Here is a 22,773-nt window from a genome sequence, read left to right on the forward strand (position 1 = left end):
GGTGAAGGGAAGTTTCATTTTCCAGAACGTATCCTAATTTTTGGCCTAATTCTTCTTCCGATGATCGATTTAACCTCTGATAAAAATATAGACCTTGTTTCTATTTTATCTCTTCAATAAATTTAGTAATAAGCATAACGGCCCTATTGTTCCGATGGAGAGAAGTAACTGGTATAATAACGGTGAATGTGTAAGTGTAAGTATGTAACGCACGTTACAACCAATATAAATTCACAATACTACACATACGTATGTCCACTCGAAATCACTAAAAAAAAAAAGACTCTGATCACACAAATAAACTTCGGATGCACTTTCACAAAACATGATAACATTTTACACATGGCTTCATAAACACATCGTCCTATACATAACGTACACAGCTTGCTCCGGTGCTCTCTATTGGTAAATAAGTACACTTATGCTAAGCTGTACTAGCACCCCCTTGTGTGTCCACGAATTGAGCTTGAGAGCATTTTGATAGGATCACAAGTCCATAACTGAAGTAACTATAAAGTATGTAGTCATGTACACAACAATACATCTGAGTATATATACAACTCCAAGTACAAAATAACTATCCAGTGCTAGACGTATTCTAGCATCGGAATTATTCACGAATCTGCTCTACGTGACCGCACTTGGAGACCGTCTGTAAGACTGGAGCTCGTGAGGAAATCTCTATACCACTTGGCAGACATCCTTGGAATCCTTTCCTGCGTGTCGAAATCCACTTGGTACAACCCAAACTTGACGGTGTAACCATAAACCCACTCAAAATTGTCCACGATTGACCACGCGAAGTAGCCCCCTACGTTTGCTCCCTTCCTGTAGTAAACATATCCCAACAGACTGAATATGAGCTACTGGACATGAATAGATTGTACATATATGTATATAAAGTTTAGCAATAATACATCACCTGATTGCTGAAGAGAGATACTTGAGGTAATCATGCATGTAGTTGACTCTTTCGACGTCGTTGATCAAGTCTTCCATGCTGGTATCGCTGTGTTGTGAGTAGCCTAATTAAAATGAAATATCAGGACCCCCATGATCAATAGGAACAAAATGAACACATAAAGCCTACGAACTGCTACTAATTTTTCATATGGTTTACAGTCCAATGCATATCCCAAGTCCAAGACAGTTGCCACTCAGGCACTCACCGTTCTCAGTAATGTAGATAGTTGTGTTTCTATATCTATCATTGACGTACATGACAACCTTTTCCATGGCTTCTGGGACGACAAAGTACCCATGAAGTGCAGTCTACAAGGTCGATCATATCACATATGAGATGCATAAGACTAAGCAAATGTTGCAGAAAGTAATTACAGAAGAAGAGACAAGTAGTTCTTACGGGTTTGCCAATTATTTTGCCGTTTCTTCTACCAATGGCGTATACGAGAGCATTCCCCTCGTAAGTGTCAAGCGTGCACGGAGAATAGATGCAATCCTTTGCGTAAATTGCTGTGTAATGATTTATCCCAATGAAATCAACCTTGTTATTCTGCAGTAGTTTTTTCTCTTCTGGGGTAAACTTTGGCAAATTTGATGATAAGATCTCTCTCATTTCTCTAGGGTAATCACCAAAGAATATTGGATCCAAAAACCTGAAAGCAACATACATATATAAGACATGAGCAACATGACGCTTTCAAAGCTCCCACTTTCGACAATTTGTCGGTAGCTACATAACAAAGGGAAAAATCAATAATTCTACTCTCTGCATACCTGCAAGGCTGCAAAACACAAACACATAGCCTTTGTCACATGTTTGCATTTTTATTTTTATTTTTGCAGGACCGGCTAAGAGTTGCCGGTCTAGTTTTATTAAGTTTAAGGAGAGATGATGCAAACACTGCACAGGGTGCTGTGGTGGTTCTCCGCCGGAGCAGATTGGACGCGATTACAATTACAAATTACAGCCTGCCGGTTTTACCCAAGCTGGCAGCTGAGCAGCAAAAATGAAGAAATCCCTATCTACATCAGGTTGAACTGAGTTTGCATTGTTTTTATCTTTAGAACAAGTAGCATACGTTCTCATTCTTTTTTTCTAAAAAAAAAAAAATCAACACTATTCGTGATCACCGTGCGTAATCATTTGGGGTGCGCTGCAGCCCACAGTTTTAAGGGTGTACTTCATTAATTTACGAAGTACGCAAGGTATTATTTTTTCATTATTATTTTGCAGGCTATTCTAGTTGGTGGATTCCGAATCTCTGCTTCGCTCATAAAAAGATTCTGAATTTACATGTGTGCATCACTGAAGAAAGGGGAGCAAAAAGGCAAAGCCATACCAATCCACCTCGAAGGCCAGCGCACGCCGTGCCGCCCGAACATCCTCCGTGGAATTCGTCAGCGGCTCGTACCATTTCACCGCGATCACGATCCCGATCGAGCCGCCTTGCTTTGCCTAGCGCACACACACAAAACAGAACCACCTCTGCATCTCAGACGACACATCGAAAAAAACACTAGCTAGCGTATGTACAGTGCCAGGCAGGAGCTCAGGCGCCTCAGCTAGGGATCGAGCCATCGAGGGTTGGTTGTGTGAAGTGTGTGACCACCTGATAATTCGTCTTGTAGTTGTGGACGGCGGCGGCGTGGGAGAGCAGGATGTTGTGCGCCGCGGCGTACGGCTCCCGGCGCGAGTCGCCGCTGCTGCAGTTGCCGAACGGCGGGGAGCAGTGGTTCGGAGGGAACTCGCCCAGAATGTACTGGTGCCTGGTGGACAGGTTCGGCTCGTTGAACGTCGTCCAGAACCTGACCCGATCGCCGAACGCATTGAAGCAGACGTCCGAGTAGTACTCAAACTCCTCCCTGAAAACATGCATATGTACATACACGGGATTAAGCTTAAGCTGAAGCTGAGGCGACAGAACCACAGAAGAGGAAATTAACTTGGCCATGTATGTATACCGGATTGCAGCGCCTAACCAGCCGCCGTACCGGGTCTCCAGTTCGTGCGGAATGTCGAAATGATTCAGAGTCACGAATGGTTGTATGCCTGACGAAAAAGAAAAGAAAAGAAAGGAGCAAATTGTGTTCACACAACTTATAGGGTGGGTGCAAATAGATACAATAACTTGTAAATTATTTATTCCGATACAATAACTTGACTAATTCATGCAAACCTAGGCAAAAATTAACTACACAAATAAAATTGATCTAATATAATACATACTTATATTCCACTATGGGTGGCGTAGTTTCATTAGAATTGCTAGCTTAAAAAAATTTATGTGGTTTAACGCTAGTCAATAATAAAGGATTTGTCCCATCACCTTATTTCTCATTTTGATTTACTTTTATTTTACCTTTTTATTACTATTAAACTTATGGTTGTGTGTCTTATGACAGAAACCGGAGATGTAATCCATTTCCATTATCTACAAATATAATACATACTTATGTGTAATTATTGTTACACATAAAAAAATTATACTAGCTATATTGTTGTTGTTGTTGTTGTTGTTTAGGATTTAGAACAACGAAAAAGCAAAATAACTAAAAATACCCGATCACAAAAATACATTTTCGATGAAATAGATTGTCTGAACATGAAAATTAAAATGATTTTTTAGGAGTTAATTGTACGGATAAAAATTGTCTTGGTCTTGAACATATAAAAAAACATTAGACGAGCTATATAGATGATCAAATTTTCCCAAGAAATGAAATAAATACTCTATCCTGGACATGAAAAATAAACTTTTGCACATCTAATTTATCCTTTTATTTGGATTCGAAATAAGATATCCAAACCATAATCATACGTGTATGCTGCTACGTTATTAGTGTGTGCTAATTTAGATAAATTTTATTTGTGTGGATCATTTAGACCTGGTTCACACCAACTAGCCAAATTATTATATCAAAGTGAGCAATTTACAAGTTGGTATATCTATTTGCACCAATCACACAAGTTTATGTATCATGAGCGTAATTTACTCAAAGAAAAAACATTGCAACAATTCAAGTAGTATTTGTCAAAGATTAGAGTATGAAAATGTGACAACTTAACTCATGTTGTGATATACTCCTTTTGGTCATAAATATTTAACACTTCGTTTTCACGATTTGATTGGATTTTAAAGCTTTGACCATCAATTTTAAATTAAATAATTTTATAAAATTTAATAATATTGTGGTAGTATTTTTGAAGGCAAATCTATAAATATTGTTTGAGTTGTTTTTAAACAGCATATAAGAAATTATTGAATGTCATTTTAAAAGTTTAACCAACATCTTATCTGTGCATTGAATATTTCAGTGTCGAAAGGGTACCTTTCTTTTTTTTTCGAACGCACAAGATTGTACGTAATATATTAGCAAGGGGGAGGGTACCTTTCTGAAGGAGTGCGTTGATCAGACGGTTGTAGAAGGCAATTCCTGCTGAATTAACTCCTCCAAGCCGGCCTCCTGCGATGATTCGAGGACAGCTAAGTAAGGAACTGAATGGTCCATAGTCAGGTCAAATTTCAGAACCGACTTAAAACAAGCACTGCATGTACAGTTCTTGAAATACTTGGTAGAATTCTCGCCCACGAAATCGAGAATCTGTAGGAATTGACAGCCAAGTTATGCAGGATATCCACATCTTCCTGTTCACAACATCACACATCTATTATATTATTAAAGGAATAGAAAAATAAGCCTCCACGTTCGCTCTCATTGTCTAGAAATTCTCACATTAATCGTAGAAAAAGAAAAATCAGAGTCCATATAGAAATACAATTTAGAAATAGCTGAAATTCGGAATTAAAAAATAAGAAATATTAGAAGAGGATACTAGAGTCCATATATAAATACAATTAGAAAATAACTTAAATTCAGAATTAAAAATAAGGAATATTAGAAGTAGAGTATAGAGTCCATATAGAAATACAAATAGGAAATAACTGAAATTCGGAATTAAAATAAGGAATATTAGAAATAGAGTATAGAGTCTATATAGAAATACAATTAGGAAATAATATAAATTCGGAATTAAAAATAAGGAATATTAGAAGTAGAGTATAGAGTCCATATAGAAATACAATTAAGAAAAAAATAGAAATTCGGAATTAAAAAAAATAAGCAATATTAGAGGTAGAATATAGAGTCCATATAGGAATTTAAAACTAACTAAAATTCGGAATAAACATAATAAAATTAAAAGTAGAGTTTAGAGTCCGTATAAAAATACAATTTACAAATAACTAAAATTTAAAATTAATAAAAACATGGGAAGAAGAGTTTATAGTTAATATAGGAATACAATTTAGAAGTAACAGAAATTTGAAATTAAAAATTAAAGAATATTGAAAGATGAGTTTAGAGTCCACATAGAAATACAATTAGAAATAATAAAAATTCAGAATTCAAAAAAAGAAATATTAAAAGACGGGTCTAGAGTCCATATAGGAATATATATAATTTAGAAATAACTAAAATTTGATATTAAAAATAATTAATAACTAACATGTATATAAAATACAATTTGAATATTACGCATTAGTAGTTTCGTAAAGTTATTACAAAATTTAAAATTATGTTGTCATTGTAATATATTTTAATAATATAATGAGAAAACATATATACTATTATATGAGAGAAAATATAATAATGCTAGTTGCGCAATCTGCGCAGGCCACCATACTAGTTATTATAAATCTAACATGCATCACTTGGACATTTATGGGCTTTGTCTTGTAAAATTTCTCTTGTACCGTGTACCGATGGTAGTGGTCGTCCGCTACGTCCCCATTGCGTCCATCTGAGATTCGTCCAGCTGTGACGAAACAAAACAATTTTGAGAGATAAACAAGAGGATAACTTATATCTAATACTACTTCCTTTTTTAATATAGGCGCAATTGACTTTTTGAGTTTGGCTATTCATCTTTTCTAAAAATATGTGTAAACGTAGAGGCGTGTTTAAAGTATTTTTTTAGGAAGATCTAGTGGTACTCTAATCACTTTACTTAATAACTAAGTAATTAAATAAATATTGTTGGCCAATGTTTGAAAAAACAGTCATCTATATGATATATTGAAAAATTATGGTAGAATGTGCATCTGTGCTTGAGGGATAGCAATTTTGTAAATAAACCTCTCATGCATGTAATCTTCCAAAACGAGATCCACTCCTTGTTTTAGAAGCAAATGGAACACACTAGTATTATCGCTAGTTACAAAATTTATTTTACTATCACTAATTGAGGTGGTATTATAATAGGTACGGTTCATTGGATTAGAAAAGGTGATCAGTGTAGATTGATTGTAAAAGTGTAAAACACTTTCCCGTAAAAATGATCGGAGAAAGATAAGAACAGTGATCATTTTCCTAGTAAAACACTTCATAGGAACAGAACACAGATGTGTCATCAGAAGCTAAGATGTTGCCTTCTCTGTAAAGCAGTAGCCAAGGAAAAATACAAGCATGCTGTAAAAGAAGAGGAAAAGCACAAGTATATTTGCTGGCCTATTGAATGACAACCAAGGAGTGAGTTCGGGAGGTATTGTTAGGAACTTCATCTTCTCGTACTTAAAACGGTGTTGCTCATTAATACATAATTAATTAAATATTAGTTTAAAAACTTAAAAAATAGATTAATATAGTTTTTAAAACAACTTTTTCATAATTATTTTTTAAAAACGTACCGTTTAGCAGTTTAAAAAGTGTGCACGTGAAAAAAGAAAGATGTGAGTTGGAAAAGAAGGAGGAGAACAGCTGAAGTGGATAGCGCCCCTTGAATGTCACTATACCAACGACAACGAATCGCTCAAAGTTTAATTGTAGTAAGAAACACTAGTTTTAAGTCCCATTTCTGTTTTTTTTACAACTTATCCTGTTAGGAATTTGCCATTTTCCAATAGTTAACTACTCATCCTGATGGGCTGATGATTGCAAATTGGCTAGTATTCCCTCAGTTGAAAAAAACGAACCCAGATTTGTTCTATTAAGATATGTCATATCTATTTCTAGGTTTTTTTTACGAAGGAAGTATATAGGGAGGAATCTTTGGCAGTAGTCTTTTTTTCCTTTTCATTGAATGCTAGGAAAAGTTGGATGCCATTCGAACAGGTAGATAATATGTATGTCTCATTTTAATTAAGTGTAGTTGTGTATTTTTATATTAAAAGTTTGATTGTCCATCTTATTTGAAAAATTTACAAAATTTTTAAAAAAGTCACGCATAAATTAATATTTATCTTTTATCATCTTATAATAATAAAAATACTAATCATAAAACATTTTTAAATAATTTTAAATAAGACGGACGATTAAACGTTGGATAAAAAACCACAAGTACACTTAAAATGAAATGCTCCTTCAAATATTGGATGTTGGTTAATTTAATTTTAAGGTGACAAATATTAAAGAAAAAAAATAGAGAGTACTATGGAACGGAAGGGAAGGGAGTGGAATGTTGGATGTTGCTTTTCATGTAGAATGATCAGTAAAAAAGGGTGAGAAATCTCAACTACACTGCGTGTGTGAAAACCTGAAGACGCCAATTACTACACTGTTTGGATTAAGACATCTTCAAACTACAGATGACCATACTCTTGTCTTGTTTTTATTTTTCTCTTGTGAGAACTGGCAATGCTCTTGTCCAGGATAAGGTACGCACCTTCAGTCAAGGACAGCAAGTGACTGTGAAGAATTACGCCATGATTCGTTATTCCAAGGCTACCGAGAGGAAAAGATGCCTCCTTGCATATGTTGGCAGTGACATGCAGACCAACTTTTGGACACAGTGAAACTGACACATGATACGGGCATACATCTCGAATGGAAGCACTAACCACAGTTTATATTCTTTCAAAAAAAATGCTCTCTTTTGAAAAGTACTAGTACTCCTGATTGGAGAAGAAGAATTAAGAAGGGAGAAGGAGAATCTGAGTTCAGTGTAGCCGGTGATAGACGACCCTAGGGATGTGGTTGGCATGAGAAAAAAAGTTATTAGTATATAGTTAATTAAATTAATTATTCTAAACTTAAAAAATAATAAATATAATTTTTAAAAGCAATTAAGGCAACTTGTCTATAATTTTTATAAAAAAAACAGTTTAAGCACTTTGGCACGTGAAAAATATGTTTTTCTTTTACTCAACCCACTCCTAAAGAACGCAACATTTTCTTATTCTATTTTCTATCCTTAGATTTAGAAAATTTTGGCAAAAAATTATATCCAACAGAATCCTTAACCTGTCTCTCAACAATAATACAGGTTCCCAACTCTAGAAATCTTCTTCCCCACTTTAAGAGAGCGATTTTTTTTTCCAATCGCTCTCTCGCGCGAGATGAAAGAGGAGCTGGCCATCCGGCGCACGTATAGGGGAGGAGCAGAAAATGTAATATTCTCTGCTAGTAGTTAAAGGGAGGGACCATTTTTCATTATAGGAAATCAATTTTAAGCTATCAAGGATTAGTTTTCTCACTTCCTATATTCAATTTCTTGCATTCAGTTTAGGAGAAAAATATATAGTTTTAGGAACTGATTATTGTTAATCTGTTGGTGACCTCTTACCCTGCAAGTGGGTGAAGACATCCCAATTGTTGAGCCCCTTGTTGTCGTCCAAGTATGCGCCCTCGATCTGCCAGCAGCAGAAATCCGAGTACATATGTCAACTCGCAGCCAGGAACGAATGCTCGATCAATGAGAAAGGCAAAAGCTCCACAGAAGACAGAACACCACACCGCACCCGCCATGTGAGCAGCCCATGATCGACCAACCCACCTGGTAAGCGGACGTCGCGGCGCCGAAGAGGAACCCCGGCGGGAAGTCGTCTCGGCGGAGCCCGCGCGCGGCCGGCGCGAGAACCGCCAGCGCCAAGACCACCACCACCACCGCAATGCGCGTCGCCGCCGCCACGGCCATCTCGACCGATCCACCCACTACAGCACGTACTACTCGTTCTCTCACTCGTTTAGCTCGAGCACTGCTCTCGCTACTCTCTGCGCTGCCTTAATTTATACTACTACCACGAGCACGGAGCGCCCGCGCCCACCACACTCAATTCGCCCAAGTTCTCGTCTCGCCTCGTGTCGCACGAACGGGAAAAAGGATCGAAGCGCTCTCGGTGGAGAGAGGGCGTACGGTACGTCGATACGTGTGTGGATGCACGTGGTTACGTGGGAGTGCAGACACCGTGACCGCATGCAACCGGAGAAAGCGACCCCACGGCCATGGGACCATGGGGTCCGTGGCCGGCCGGGTGGGTGATAGTTCGTCATTGGGCAGGTGAACACGGCACGTAATAAGAGCAAGTTTAATAGTATAGTCAACTACTAGCTCTAATTCATCTAATTTATCTATAGTCAATCTACTAGCTTATTTATATAATAGTTACATACTCTTTTCTTACCCATAAAAGAAGTCGTTTAGGACAATATTTAAATCAAACCTTAGGAATATAAATCATGAATGACTCTCAAGTTGTTGAGTTTAAAAATATAAAAATTATATGAATAGATTTGTCTTGAAAAATACTTTCATAAAAGTATACATATATCACTTTTTAATAAATATTTTTATAGAAATAAGAAGTCAAAGTTATGTTTTGGAGACCGTGTCGCTGTCCTAAACGACTTCCTTTACGAGTACGGAGGGAGTATTACCTCCATCCCAAAATAAGTACAGCCATGGGAATCCGTGTCCAACGTTTGACCGTCCGTCTTATTTAAAAAAATATAAAAATATTTTAAAAAATTAGTCACACATAAACTATTATTCATGTTTTATCATCCACTAACAATAAAAATACCAATCATATAAAATTTCCAAATAAGACGAACGGTCAAACGTTGGACATGAATAGTATAAAACTGCACTTATTTTGGGACGGAGAGAGTACTACATTATTAATACATGATCACACCTGTCATACACACACTGTGTCTTGGAATTCGTGCTGCAACTGGCTACAAATATGTAGCCCGCTGCTCTTCTCTCTCCTTATTTACCTTCTTAAAATATATTTATAGCTAACTTATAGCTACCTAAACCGTCCTCACATGTTCACAGCAAGTCGAGTGACTCATCGCCGTGGCAAATCAAGTTTAGCTCATCATTCGCGGTGTCTGAAACTCTCAAAGTTACAGCGTGGTCGACAGCGTCGCCGGCCGCGGCGAGGCACTAAAACCCAGCCATGTCGCGGTCAAGCTCTATTCTCGATTGGCCTGGGTTTCTATGCCCACAAGCTGGATGGATGGTTCACTGGTCCTCCCTCCGAAAAAAAATTTGACAAACCCTGGATTTTCGTGTCCAACGTTTAACTGTCTATCTTATAATTGTTTTATAATTAGTATTTTCATTGTTGTTAAATGATAAAATATAATTAATACTTTATACGTGATTTGTCTTTTTAATTTTTTTTATAATTTTTTCAAATAAAACGGACGGTCAAACGTTGGACACGAAAACCCAGGGTTTGTCTTTTTTTTGGACGGAGGGAGTAGGTAGGAGTAGAAAAGTAATTAAGCGGCAATATTTGAGAGCAAGTTTAATAGTATAGCTAACTACTGGCTTTAATTTATCTATAACCAATATAACAGTTCATTCATACAATAGTTATATACTATACTATTAATATCTGGTCTCACATGTCATACACACTGCGTCTTGAAGTCTGCACTATAGCTGGCTACAAATCTGTAGCCGCCTATTTTTCTCTCTCTTCATTTATTCTTTAAAATATGTGGTCCGGAGGATGACACGACATGTTTGGCGCTGTAACCAGAAGATCGGTCAGGGCCCAATAGTGAAAGCAGCAGTCGGCGGTAGTACATGTTCAGGTCATGTAAAGTTAATACTGTAGATTGAAGTATAAAGATTGGCTCTAGATTGGTTTTACGGAATTAGTTCACGTCAAAATTAAAAGTTTGGTTGAAATTGAAATGATATGACGGAAAAATTGGAAGTTTGTGTGTATGAAAGTTTTGATGTAATGGGAAAATTGAAAGTTTGAAGAAAAAGTTTAAAACTAAACAAGGGCTAGGTTTAATTGTTGCATGTACAAGTGATCAAAACTAAACTCCATCTCTGTAGCCCATCCTGCTTGAGCGTGAAACTAAACTATGCTTGAAATCACACAGTATGCATATGCACATCAGATCAAGTAACTGCACTATAGACCCACAAAGTGAATAAAATATTCCATCTTACCTAATTTACCGTGCTATCGTCCGGCGCTTGCAGAAGCGCTCGCTTCACTCTCTCTCATGTTTTCTCCCTCCTCCACGTATGATAATGCTGATGTGGTGGTTTTTATCGCCGGCTGAGTCAACACTACTATACCTGCTGAGCAAGTTTAATAGTGCAGCCCGTTACTGGCTCTAGTTTCATACACATCATTTGCAGATAATATAAGAGCCAATCAGTACAATAAGCGTTGGCCCATCTGCTATAAAACAAATTTACTTTATTATACATAGGACCCACCATTTCAGCCTTTTACTCTCAGCAAACCTAACTAGCGGCCGTTTTACACACTCTCTCTACTTTTTTATCTTCTACGTATGATATAGCCAGCATATGGGTATCTATTGTACCTGCTCCCATCAAATCATATCACGACGATTTATTACGTGGTTGTTGTTTCTTGTGATGCACAACTACTCAAGGCCTCCTTCAATCAAACGTGCGATAAAATGCACGGCCCAACCGCGAGCTGACGTCAATTTAGAACTTATTGAATGAGAGGTAGATTAATTAGGAGAATACACACGTAGAGGCGTCTGATTAGAGATGAAAAGTCAGAACACCTGTCAGCTACCACTACCGCAGCATGCATGGTGGTACTCCATCCGTCTTAAAACATTTTATGCATAATGATAAGTCAAATATTTTTAATTTTAACTATTAAAATAAAATAAAATAAAAAGATCATTCATGTAAAATTGATGTTAATAGATTTATCGTTCAACAAACTATTATAATATGCAACTCTTTTTATTTAAAATATTTTACTTTTATAAATATTGTTGGTCAAAGTAGAATCTCGGAGACCATCTCAAAGTCAAAAATACTTATATTATGGGATTGATGGAGTAGTAGATTGTATACAACTAGCTTTTTCTCTCTCCCTCCTCATTACTCTAAATAATTTTTCTTTTAAACAACATATCTGATCTACGGTCCGATTACACTATTATATTCATCGTAACTAAATATTTACAACAAGATACCACATGATTATATTCTAATAAAAAAGTGTGTTTCAAACCATTAAAACCCATTGTTTCATACGTGATATCAACATGTTTCAACGTGTGTTCCACTATGTATTACAAGATTCACGCAACTATCTTCCCTTGTTATCTCTCATGCCTCTCTCTCCACTCCGTGCAATGTATGCATTTAACAAGCTTTCAAATAATTTTTCTTCTAAATTATTTATCCAATATATGATTCAATCATACTAGTTTATTCGTTATAATTAAATCTTTACAACAACATATTGTATGACTATATTCTGATGAAAGAAAAACATATGTTCTATAACGTTAAAACTCATTGTTTCATATGTGATAGTAAGATGTTTCAACACATATTTTCACTATGTTTCACAAAAAATTAAATGTTTCAATTGTTCATTTTTTGGTTTCACCGTACATAAATTGATGTTTCACTCATTGGTCAACTAAAATATTTGACCATCTGATTTTTAAAAAGAAATCGGGCGCCCGATCTATAGATTCTTCCGATTAATTATGTCTTATAATTATGTCTTATAGTACCGAGTATTTTAGATTCTTCGCAAAACTGAACGTGATTTATGACCAAATATAACTCTGTTGCCAAATACTCCTACTTTAGATAAGCGCATGTATGCCCTACAACCAAGGGAATAAGTTTCCCTTTGGTAATTTAAATTGTTATACTATTACACTTGTAAGAAGAGATTGTCATCTCTAATCGAAATTGATAAGTCCGGGATGACTTTAAATCGGGTACACATTGTTCCATCGCTTCTAAAAAAATATTTTATCACTTAATACAATATTTCAACTCACTTGATAAAATATTTCAAAAAAGGCAATATTTAAAAATAAACTTATTTTTTAAAAAATAAAAAATAAACTTAATTGGTTTGGTTTCTTAAAGTGGAATCTTTCTATCCGGGTTAAGTAGTCATAAACTCGATACAGATGCTTGTGTTTATGGATGACTATTCTTTCAGTGGTGAGCAATACACTATATTATGATGGTCCAATTTTCGAAGGTTGCGTATTTATAGGGGCAAAGTTTTAATAGTACACATGGAATTTTCTCATTTATATAAGTGCATGTGTCTAAACTTAAAAAATTTTACCACAACACTAACAACCTCTACATAAAACATCGAGTCCAAACTTGAAACATCAGAAAATTTTTTTAAAAGAAAACCTAAAATATGCAACATCACAATTCCACTTAAAACATTCACTTTTTTTCACATGAAACATCGAATCTTAACGGTTGAAGCACATATATTTTTATCAGAATATAATTATGCGAGATCTTGTTATAAAGATTTATTCTAACAAATACAATGGTATGATCGAAAAAAAGTTCAATAAAAATCATTTGAGATTTGGTACTTAAGAACTGCAAACATGTAGAGAAGAGTATGTGGAGGAGAAAAGAGAGTCATCTATAGGTGGGAGAAAGGCAGTGCATGATGAAAGGGTGGGTGTGAGGAAGGTGATGCATGTGCCGCATGCAGCAAGGAGTGGAAGGGTGCCCCGTTTTTGTGTTGGATCAGAAGTCCGATTTTTCATATTGGATAGGGTACTCGACGATGGACATTCTCCATATAATAAAATAAGTTACATGAAAAATATATACTCCGTATTGGAGTATGTATTAGCTAAATTTATTAGGCACGTCGAACCACATTTTTTAAATTTGATAGTTTACAGTAAATTGTCCAATAAATTGGATATATATAGGTGGATATCATGTATCCATTCTAATCAACATTATGTACTAATGTACAGTACTACAGTTACATCATTACACGAATTACTATCATTTTACACCCTATTTAAATTCGAAAGTACAACTTTATCTATTGATTTTCATGCAGATTTTGGAGGAATTCCTTGTACCACAGCGCAGATAGCTTTGGAGATCTTTCCTGCGTTCTGTAGTCTATGTAGTACAGTCCAAATCGAAGGGTGTACCCAAACAACCACTCGAAATTGTCAACGACGGACCAGGCGAAGTAGCCACGAACATCAGCTCCGTCCCTAGTAGCAGAGCATGTGAGCCTCAATCAGTAACAACTAGCATGGTGGCCTGCGCATATTACGCGGCTAGCATCATTATATTTTCTCTCATATAATAGCATATATGTTTTCTCATTATATTATTCAAATATATTAAAATGACAACATGATTTTAAATTTTGCAATAACTTTACAAAACTATTAATGTGTAATATTCATATTGTATTTTATATACGTGTTAGTTATTAATTATTTTTAATATCAAATTTTAGTTATTTGTAAATTATATATATTCCTATATGGTCTCTAGACTCGACTTTTAATATTTTTTTAATTCCGAATTTTTTGTAAATTGTATTTCTATATAGACTCTATGCTCTTCTTCTAATATTATTTATTTTTATTTCTGAATTTTTATTATTTCTAATTGTATTTCTATGTGGACTCTAAACTCATCTTTCAATATTCTTTAATTTTTAATTTCGAATTTCAGTTACTTCTAAATTGTATTCCTATATTGACTTTAAACTCTTATTCCCATGCTTTTCTTAATTTTGAATTTTTAGTTATTTATAAGTTGTATTTTTATACGGACTCTAAACTCTACTTTTAATTTTATTATGTTTATTCCAAATTTTAGTTATTTTTAAATTCCTATATGGACTCTATACTCTACTTCTAATATTCCTTATTTTTAATTCCGAATTTCAGTTATTTCCTAATTGTATTTCTATATGGACTCTATACTCTACTTCTAATATTCCTTATTTTTAATTCCGAATTTCAGTTATTTCCTAATTATATTTTTATATGGACTCTAGTCTCCTCTTCTGATATTCCTTATTTTTTAATTTCGAATTTCAGCTATTTCCTAATTGTATTTCTATATGGACTCTGTTTTTTCTTTTTCTTCGATTAATGTGAGAATTTCTAGACCACGAGAGCGAACGCGGAGGCTCTTTTTTCTATTTCTTTAATAATATAACTAGCTGGGTAGCCCGCGCAATTTGCGCGGCTAGCAGAAAAAAATCATATATTTTTTTAAGTATAATTTTACTTAAAATTTATTAAAGAGCTATCTCAATGTTAAGACTTTAAAAGACCAAACCTTATCATCCTCGTGTTTCTAATTACATAGTTTTTAAAATCACACCAGTTGCTACCTCTTATGTCATCTCCTTCTTTATTTGCTTGCTCAATCTATCACTATTTCTATTTATTATTCTTAGAGCCTTTAAAAATTGGATTTTATAGTTTTTAGAGTTTATTGTCACGTTGGGTTTCGTTTTTATAATTTCTAGATGTCCCGTCAAACGTTGCCATTATACTCCCGTCCACTATCTCTTCTCTTTATTGTCATTGAGATTTTAAAAATCGAACATAATTATAGTTTGGGTTCATTTTTACTTTCTAGAAGTCCCGCCATACCGTCAGCGGTTTTGCCATTATGCTCCTCTACGGCTCGCCCGTTGCCTCCCTTCTTTATTTTCATTGAGATTTTAAAATCGAACATGATTATCATTGGGTTTTTTTTAACTTTTTAGAAGTTCCAAACCTTTAAAAATTGGACTTGTAGTTTTATTTTTTATAATTTTTAGAAGTCCCATTAAACGATGCCACTATGCCCCTCTGCAGCCCTCGTCCGCCGCCTACTCTTTATTTTCATTGTGATTCTAAAAATCGAACATAACTATCGTTGCAATTTATTTTTTATTTTCTGGAAGTCCCGTCAACCGTCGGAGGCTCTGCAACTGTACTCTTATACACCCCGCTCGCTACTTCTCTTTTTTATTGTCATTAAGATTTTAAAAATCAAAAATAATTATCAATGTGGTTTTTTTTTCTTTTTACTTTCTAGAAGTCACGGCAACCGCTTTACTTGTTTGCTTCACGTCCTTCCTGACGTCCCTCCTTTAATCGTCATTAGGATTCTATTTGGTGTTTCATTAACAATTTTTATATGCCATATCAACCGCCACCAACTCTACTTATTTATAGGCCTGTTACTTAATTTATCTCGTCGTGTGTTTTAGATGGTCTTTTCTTTCAATAGTCTTTATTTTTATCACAAATTTTAGTTATTTATAAATTTTATTCCTATTTGAAATATTTTTTATCTAATTTCAGAATTTATTTTTTCTAAAAAAATTATTTAATACCATATTGTGTTCTTTTAATGTTTTTATTTCTTATTTTCAACTTCAGTTGTTTCAAAATTGTATTTCTACTTGAACTCTCTTTTAATTTTTCTAATTTTGGATATTATTATATTTTTATTCGAAATTTTAATTAATCTCATATTGGGTCCTTATATGGATTCTTCTTTCAATATTGCTTATTTTTAATTCTGAATTTCAGCTAATTTTAAATTGTATTCCTACTTGAACTCTTCTTTATTTTCTTTTGCCTTAATTTCGGATTTATTTTTCTTTTTATTCCGAATTTTAATTAATCTCGTATTGGGTTCTTATATGGACTGTTCTTTTAATATTCCTTATTTTTAATTCCAAATTTCAGCTATTTTTAAATTGTATTCCTACTTGGACTCCCATTTCCTTTTCTAATTTTGGCTTTTAATTTATTTTTATTTCGAATTTTGATTAATCTCGTATTGGGTTCTTATATGGAAACTTCTTTCAATATTACTAATTTTTAATTCCGAATTTCAGCTATTTTTAAATTGTATTTCTACTTAGACTCTTCTTTCCTTTTCTAATTTTGGTTTTTATTTTGAATTTTGATAAATCTCGTATTGGGTTCTTATATGGAAACTTCTTTCAATATTGCTTATTTTTTAATTCTGAATTTCAGCTATTTTTAGATTGTATTTCTACTTGGACTCTCCTTTTCTTTTTTTTTTCTTTTTCTCCGATTAATGTGGGAATTTCTAGTCCTCATAGCAAACGTGGTGCCTCCTTTCAAAGCTATTTTAATAATATAATAGATAGATAGATAGATAGATAGATAGATAGATAGATTTGACATCCACATGTATAAACTTGGCAATATGCACAATATTCCAACTGACCTGATAACTTTGGCAAGTTTTGTGAGATAGCCTTCCAGGTACTCTATCCTATCCTCGTCATCAATCCAATCCTCTGCGTCGGTGTAACTATCTCCACCTTGCGCGTATCCTGAATCATTTTTCAGCGCAACAAATCTTCTCAGAACATGTAAATGGAACAGAAATAAAAAGCAACTGCACAACTAGTAGGGGTAGTACAACTGTTCAGTCACTCTGTTCTGTCGTACCGTTTTCTGTGATGAACATTGGCAGGTTGTTGTATCTTCTCATGAAGTACTTGACCATCTTCTCAATCCCGTCCGGTACCACGTAGAAAGTGGGCATCGCTGTCTGCAAGTACATTCTTTAACCCCTTAAATCCTAAATTTCCAACCGTCCCTGACATCGTTAAAGGACAAAAATGGCTCAAGGGGTTCGGAGTTTTAATCTCCGAATCCCCTCGAAGCATCTATAGATGTTGATTTCTTATTGAAACTATGCTTAACTGGAGTTCCAATGGGAAGCCCGTTGCTCTCTCCAGTGACAGCCGCCAGCGCGTGCTGCGTCTCCTGCCCCTGTGGGCAGGCTGAGAACATGCAGTCCCAGGCGTACAGGGTCGTGTAGTGGTTCACCCCGATGAAGTCCAGCTTGTACCGCAGCTTCCTCCTGTCCTCCGGCGAGAAACTCGGCAGCCTCCCGCCGAGAATCTGGCGCATCTCCGGTGGGTAATCGCCGTAGACCAGTGGATCAAGAAACCTGCAAGAGTACATACAGGCAAAAATCGGAAGAAAACCTCTGTTGATTCAGAACAAATCCACATTTTTTTTACGAGCACGTTCAATCACTGCAATGGAGCGAGTGATCTTATAATTCGTAGTAGTACCACGGAGTTTCGAACGCCAAGGCTCGCTCGGTGGCCAGCCGGTCCTCGGGGACATCTCTCAGCGGCTCGTACCAGGTGCTGTACAACACCATGCCAATCATTCCTCTCTGCTTGCTCTGCACGCAACGGAGCAAAGAAAGAGAGGAAGTGTCAACGAATAAGCTAATTTAGCTGTGTTCATCATCACAAGTTCACAACCACAACCACAAGCAAAGCCCCGGTGTATACGTCGAGTGTCGGCGTCCATGGTGAATTGGTGATGCACCTGATGGCTGACGCCGACGGAATAATCAACCAACCAAGAATGAATCGATCACCAACCTGGTACTTTCTCTTGTATATCTCGATGGCGGTGGCGTGGGAGAGTATCACGTTGTGGGCGGCGACGTAGGGCTCGGCGTCGGAGTCGCCGCCGCGGGCGCAGTGGCCGAACGGCGGCGAGCAGCGGGACGGCGGGTAGGTGCCGAGCATGTAGCCATGCCGCACCGCGACGTTGGGCTCGTTGAAGGTGGTCCAGTACTTGATGCGGTCGCCGAACGCGCCGAAGCAGACGTCGGCGAAGTGCCCGAAATCCGACCTGGAATGCACAGAAAGAAGATCTCACAACTTGATCGCAACCAGCCAACCAGTCAAAATGCGAGGTTTAAAAATTCGAATCCATGGCATTTGTTGTCTGATTGGGGAAATATTCGCGCGTCGTACTGTATCTCGGCGTTGAGCCAAGCTCCGTATCTGTCTTCGAGCTCCTGTGGGATGTCGTAGTGTGTCAGGGTGACAAATGGCTGTATTCCTGCTCCAGAAAAAAATAAAGGTGATCAAATTTGTATGGGTAGATGTATCAGGAATTAAATTCAGAGATGAAATATGGGACTATGGGAAGAAGAAGTAGTAATTTGTAATTTGTAATGCACATGGACACATGGTGATGATCGATCGATACCTTTCAGTAAAAGTGAATCGATAAGTTTGTTGTAGAAATCAATGCCCGCTGGGTTGACTCCACCAAATCTCCCTTCTATGCTCAGCAAATGCATAATGAAAATTTTGTATTAAGCAAAGGATTGAGGTGATACTGTATTCAGTCAGAGTTGGTCAGCTGGGAAAACTTAGCTATGGAAACAACTCAACTCACTTGGAAGGATTCTGGACCATGATATCGAGAATCTATAGGCATTTACGCCGAGGGAGTTCATCAGCTCGACGTCCTCCTGTAAAGAGGAAATATTCAGTACCATTTCAGTTTAGGCAAGCACAGGATTTGTAATTCAATATGGTGTTTGCTTAATTGCATTGCACCTCGTAGCGGTGATAATGATCATCCGCGATATCTCCGTTGCTTCCATCCTTGATATTTCCTGAAACACATACATTTTATATATACTTCTTACCTCGAAAAATACAGTTTATATATACATGACCGCTCGTTCCGGTGTTTTTTTCTTTTTGACTGGCGCTTGCAGTAGTGTGCACCAAATAAGCAGTAAAAATGAATGGATTTTCATAGGATGTTCACGTATCCTTTGCGGCTTTCCGTACGGATCCCTCATCAAAATCATGTTTTTATACGTTCCCTACCTAGAAATTAAATTCGAAATTTCACTGGGCCTTATCTCGGCAGAATTTCCTTTATCAGTATTTTAATGTCTAATTTAGAAGTCAACGATCCCCTGGGCCATCGTGGGAAGGCCCATACTGCAGTTCAAATTGGGCCCATCCAACAAGGAAATTATGGGCACCTCAAAAGAGATGTACTCCCCCGTCCTATAAAAAAAACGAATCTAATATTAAATGTGACACACATTCTAGTATAACCAACCTGGATAGAAGTATATATACACAGTATTATGATGTGTCACATTTAGTACTAGATTAAATTTTTATAGGACAGAGAAAGTAAGGCTTAATTATTTTATTTTATAGATGACAAGATGACGTACAATAATCAGAGTTAATAACATACCTGGTAGATGAGTGAACACATCCCAATTGCTTAAACTTTTGTTGCCTTCTAGATATGCACCTTCAATCTAAAACAAAAAGAAAAACATTGTACTCAGTACGGTACACCGTATATATATATATGAGCATTAATAAGTGGGTCGGAGTTTTCTTCTCCAACCCCTCTCGTCTAGAAAGATAGTACCCCTCTCGTCTAGAAAAATATTACTCCCTCCGTCCCATTTTAAAAGAAAATCAAACTTTGTAGCTTTTAACTAATAATCATATTAACTATATATAATATAAGTATTATGCATGTTATATCATTATATTCATATTTTAAAGTACTTTCATGTTATGCTAATTTCATATTTGTTGGGACCATAGAATGAAATAAAATATTGGTCAAAGTATATTATTAAAGATCGTGTAAAAAAATATATGTCTTATAATTTGGGACAGAGAGAGTAATAAAGAAAAACACGACCTGTTTAAAATTCGGTCCCACTTTACCCTCTTCATTAATATAGAGCCTCACCTAGGTGATTAAGCTGTGTGGTCTTCCCTCTATTTTTCTTATTTCTATTTTCTCGTTGCTCGTGCACACGTTTTTGAAGTTGTTAAATGGTATATGTTTCATAAAAATTATCTATATAAAATTTGCTTCAAAAGAACCATATTAATTTATTTTTTTTAAAAAAATATAGCTAATATTTTAATTAATTATGTGCTAATGAGTCACCCCGTTTTACGTGTGGAGGTGAGAAGTACCCAACTTAATAAAAAGAACATAGCCTATATCCTCTTCTTTAACTCATATGAGAAAAAAAAATTGTAGACTGAAGGTGGTCAAAACTCCAGCCCCACTACCGAGGTTCGAGTACCAAGCGCTGCGGCGCTGAAGTATGAGCCTCGTGGACTAGCTATTGCTTCTCCACGAGGCTTGTACCAGGTGCTATGGCGCTGAAATACTCCCTATGATTTTATAATTCTTGACATTTTAAACAAAATTGAGATTCTAATTTTTTAATCAATGATTTTAAAAATATCTAATTTAGAGACACTAAACAACATATATAGATTTGTCATACAAAGTACTATAATAAAAATAGAAATATATTAATTTATTATATATATATATATATATTAATATAAAAATAAGATCAAAGATATATTTTGAATACCACATAATATCGAGAATTATATAACCTGAGGTAGTACTGATTACTGCTATTTTGAAGGACACGCCAGGACTGGGACCTACTACTAAGTCCCTGATTAGATGGGACTAAAAACTTTTAAGTCTCTATCACATCGGATGTTTGGACACTAATTATAAATATTAAACGTATACTATTAATAAAACCCATCTATAATCTTGGACTAATTCGCGAGACGAATCTATTAAGCCTAATTAATCTATAATTAGCCTATATGATGCTACAGTAAACATTCTCTAATTATGGATTAATTAGGCTTAAAAAATTTGTCTCGCAAATTAGCTTTTATTTACGTAATTAGTTTTGTAAGTAGTCTATATTTAATACTTTAAGTGTCTAAATATAGAGACTAAAGTTAAATACCTATATCCAAACATCACCTAAGATTGAGGCCACAACAAATTGAGGGCCAATTAAAGATTCTGGCGGTTGCAGCCTTGCAGGTAGGTGTGCTACTGTTACTCGGCTACTCCTATCCAAGTGTTCATGATAAGAGTTCTTTTAGAACACCACCATTTCGGACTGTCGGTGGCCTCTAGATCCTACAAAAATCCAGCATTCCAGCCAGCCAAGAGTCTGCCGCTGGATATCTGCATCGAGAGAATGAATCATCGGCGAGTAAGCGAGCGACGGAGCGAGAAAAACCGACCTGATACGAGGAGGTGGCCGTGCCGAAGAGGAACGACGCCGGGAAGTCGCTCCTGTGGATCGCAGACGCCAATGGGAGCAGCAGCAGGAGAGTGGAAACGAGCGAGGCATGGATCCGCGTCTTACTGCCTCCTGCCATATATCTTCTGAACTTGTCGCGAAGGCTGCAATGCTGATTATATCTAGCCTCTTCTAACCTTCTTCTAACCTTATATGAGGCAAAGAACCCAACAAAGGGGTATAGTACAACACGTGTGCGGCAGACGAGAAAAAGCTCGCACGATATATCTATCCCCAACGATCGATCGACCTGTCTGCACTTTATATAGAGAATCGATTGACGACTGGATGGACGAGACGACGTGGTTTTAGCTTGAATACAACAGCCAACATGTAATGAAGCCCACACGTAAAAGCTAATGAAGAAGAAACTTCTCCTCCTGCTGCATGCACACGCTCGCACGGGTGGAAGAAGCCAACCAGGACAGTTGAACCGTGCTTACATGGATGCAAATACAGTGGTGAAAAGTCCCTTGTCTATCAAATATATACGAGACAAAACTTTTGTCTCTTTTTTCTTAAAAAAAACAGAGGGTGAAAAAAAATTCAGATGCAAATACAGAGTCCCATCAACTAGATAGTACGATATGATCTTGCGTGTGTTAATCATCTCTTCCTCATTTTTTTTACGAAGCAAATGCGTATTTTTAGATAGTGAAAATAATCAATAAATACGATCGAAGCAATACTATCTATCAGTATACCTAGCTACACACTTTCGTGTGGTATATATGTCTTAAAATTTAAGGGATTCTTTTATTAGATAATGGGTAGATATCCAGCCTCTATATATATCTACATGTTTTTTT

At 36.1% G+C, this 22,773-nt stretch overlaps 2 protein-coding genes across 5 annotated transcripts; both read right to left on the reverse strand.

The window, feature by feature from the left end:
- Nucleotides 1–309: 309 nt before the first annotated feature.
- On the reverse strand, nucleotides 310–8,964 carry LOC127770670 (beta-glucosidase 16). 3 transcript variants are annotated; one of them, XM_052296469.1, is made up of 12 exons: nucleotides 8,735–8,958; nucleotides 8,525–8,591; nucleotides 5,718–5,779; nucleotides 4,499–4,610; nucleotides 4,354–4,428; nucleotides 2,926–3,013; nucleotides 2,574–2,826; nucleotides 2,304–2,419; nucleotides 1,364–1,616; nucleotides 1,170–1,272; nucleotides 923–1,025; nucleotides 310–828 (listed from the first exon to the last, which is right to left on the reverse strand). In XM_052296469.1, exons 1-12 carry the CDS (start codon nucleotides 8,873–8,875, stop codon nucleotides 615–617), a joined length of 1,587 nt encoding a protein of 528 aa, XP_052152429.1. In that variant the 5' UTR covers nucleotides 8,876–8,958; the 3' UTR covers nucleotides 310–614. The 3 variants fall into 3 exon arrangements, with proteins under 3 accessions (XP_052152429.1, XP_052152430.1, XP_052152428.1); XM_052296470.1 differs by having other exon boundaries at nucleotides 4,535–4,610; nucleotides 8,735–8,955; XM_052296468.1 differs by having other exon boundaries at nucleotides 2,574–3,013; nucleotides 4,535–4,610; nucleotides 8,735–8,964.
- A 4,842-nt stretch (nucleotides 8,965–13,806) lies between these two features.
- Nucleotides 13,807–22,380, reverse strand: LOC127771927 (beta-glucosidase 18). 2 transcript variants are annotated; one of them, XM_052297873.1, is made up of 12 exons: nucleotides 21,906–22,380; nucleotides 20,059–20,125; nucleotides 19,395–19,453; nucleotides 19,231–19,306; nucleotides 19,039–19,113; nucleotides 18,801–18,888; nucleotides 18,420–18,675; nucleotides 18,099–18,214; nucleotides 17,722–17,971; nucleotides 17,464–17,566; nucleotides 17,237–17,345; nucleotides 13,807–14,229 (listed from the first exon to the last, which is right to left on the reverse strand). In XM_052297873.1, the coding sequence occupies exons 1-12, from the start codon at nucleotides 22,041–22,043 to the stop codon at nucleotides 14,049–14,051; spliced, it is 1,518 nt and encodes a 505-aa protein (XP_052153833.1). In that variant the 5' UTR covers nucleotides 22,044–22,380; the 3' UTR covers nucleotides 13,807–14,048. The 2 variants fall into 2 exon arrangements, with proteins under 2 accessions (XP_052153833.1, XP_052153834.1); XM_052297874.1 differs by lacking the exon at nucleotides 21,906–22,380 and adding an exon at nucleotides 21,620–21,872.
- Between the last annotated feature and the right edge of the window lie 393 nt (nucleotides 22,381–22,773).

The sequence above is a fragment of the Oryza glaberrima genome, chromosome 4, assembly GCF_000147395.1.
Source record: "Oryza glaberrima chromosome 4, OglaRS2, whole genome shotgun sequence".
In the NCBI taxonomy this organism is placed as follows: domain Eukaryota; kingdom Viridiplantae; phylum Streptophyta; class Magnoliopsida; order Poales; family Poaceae; genus Oryza; species Oryza glaberrima.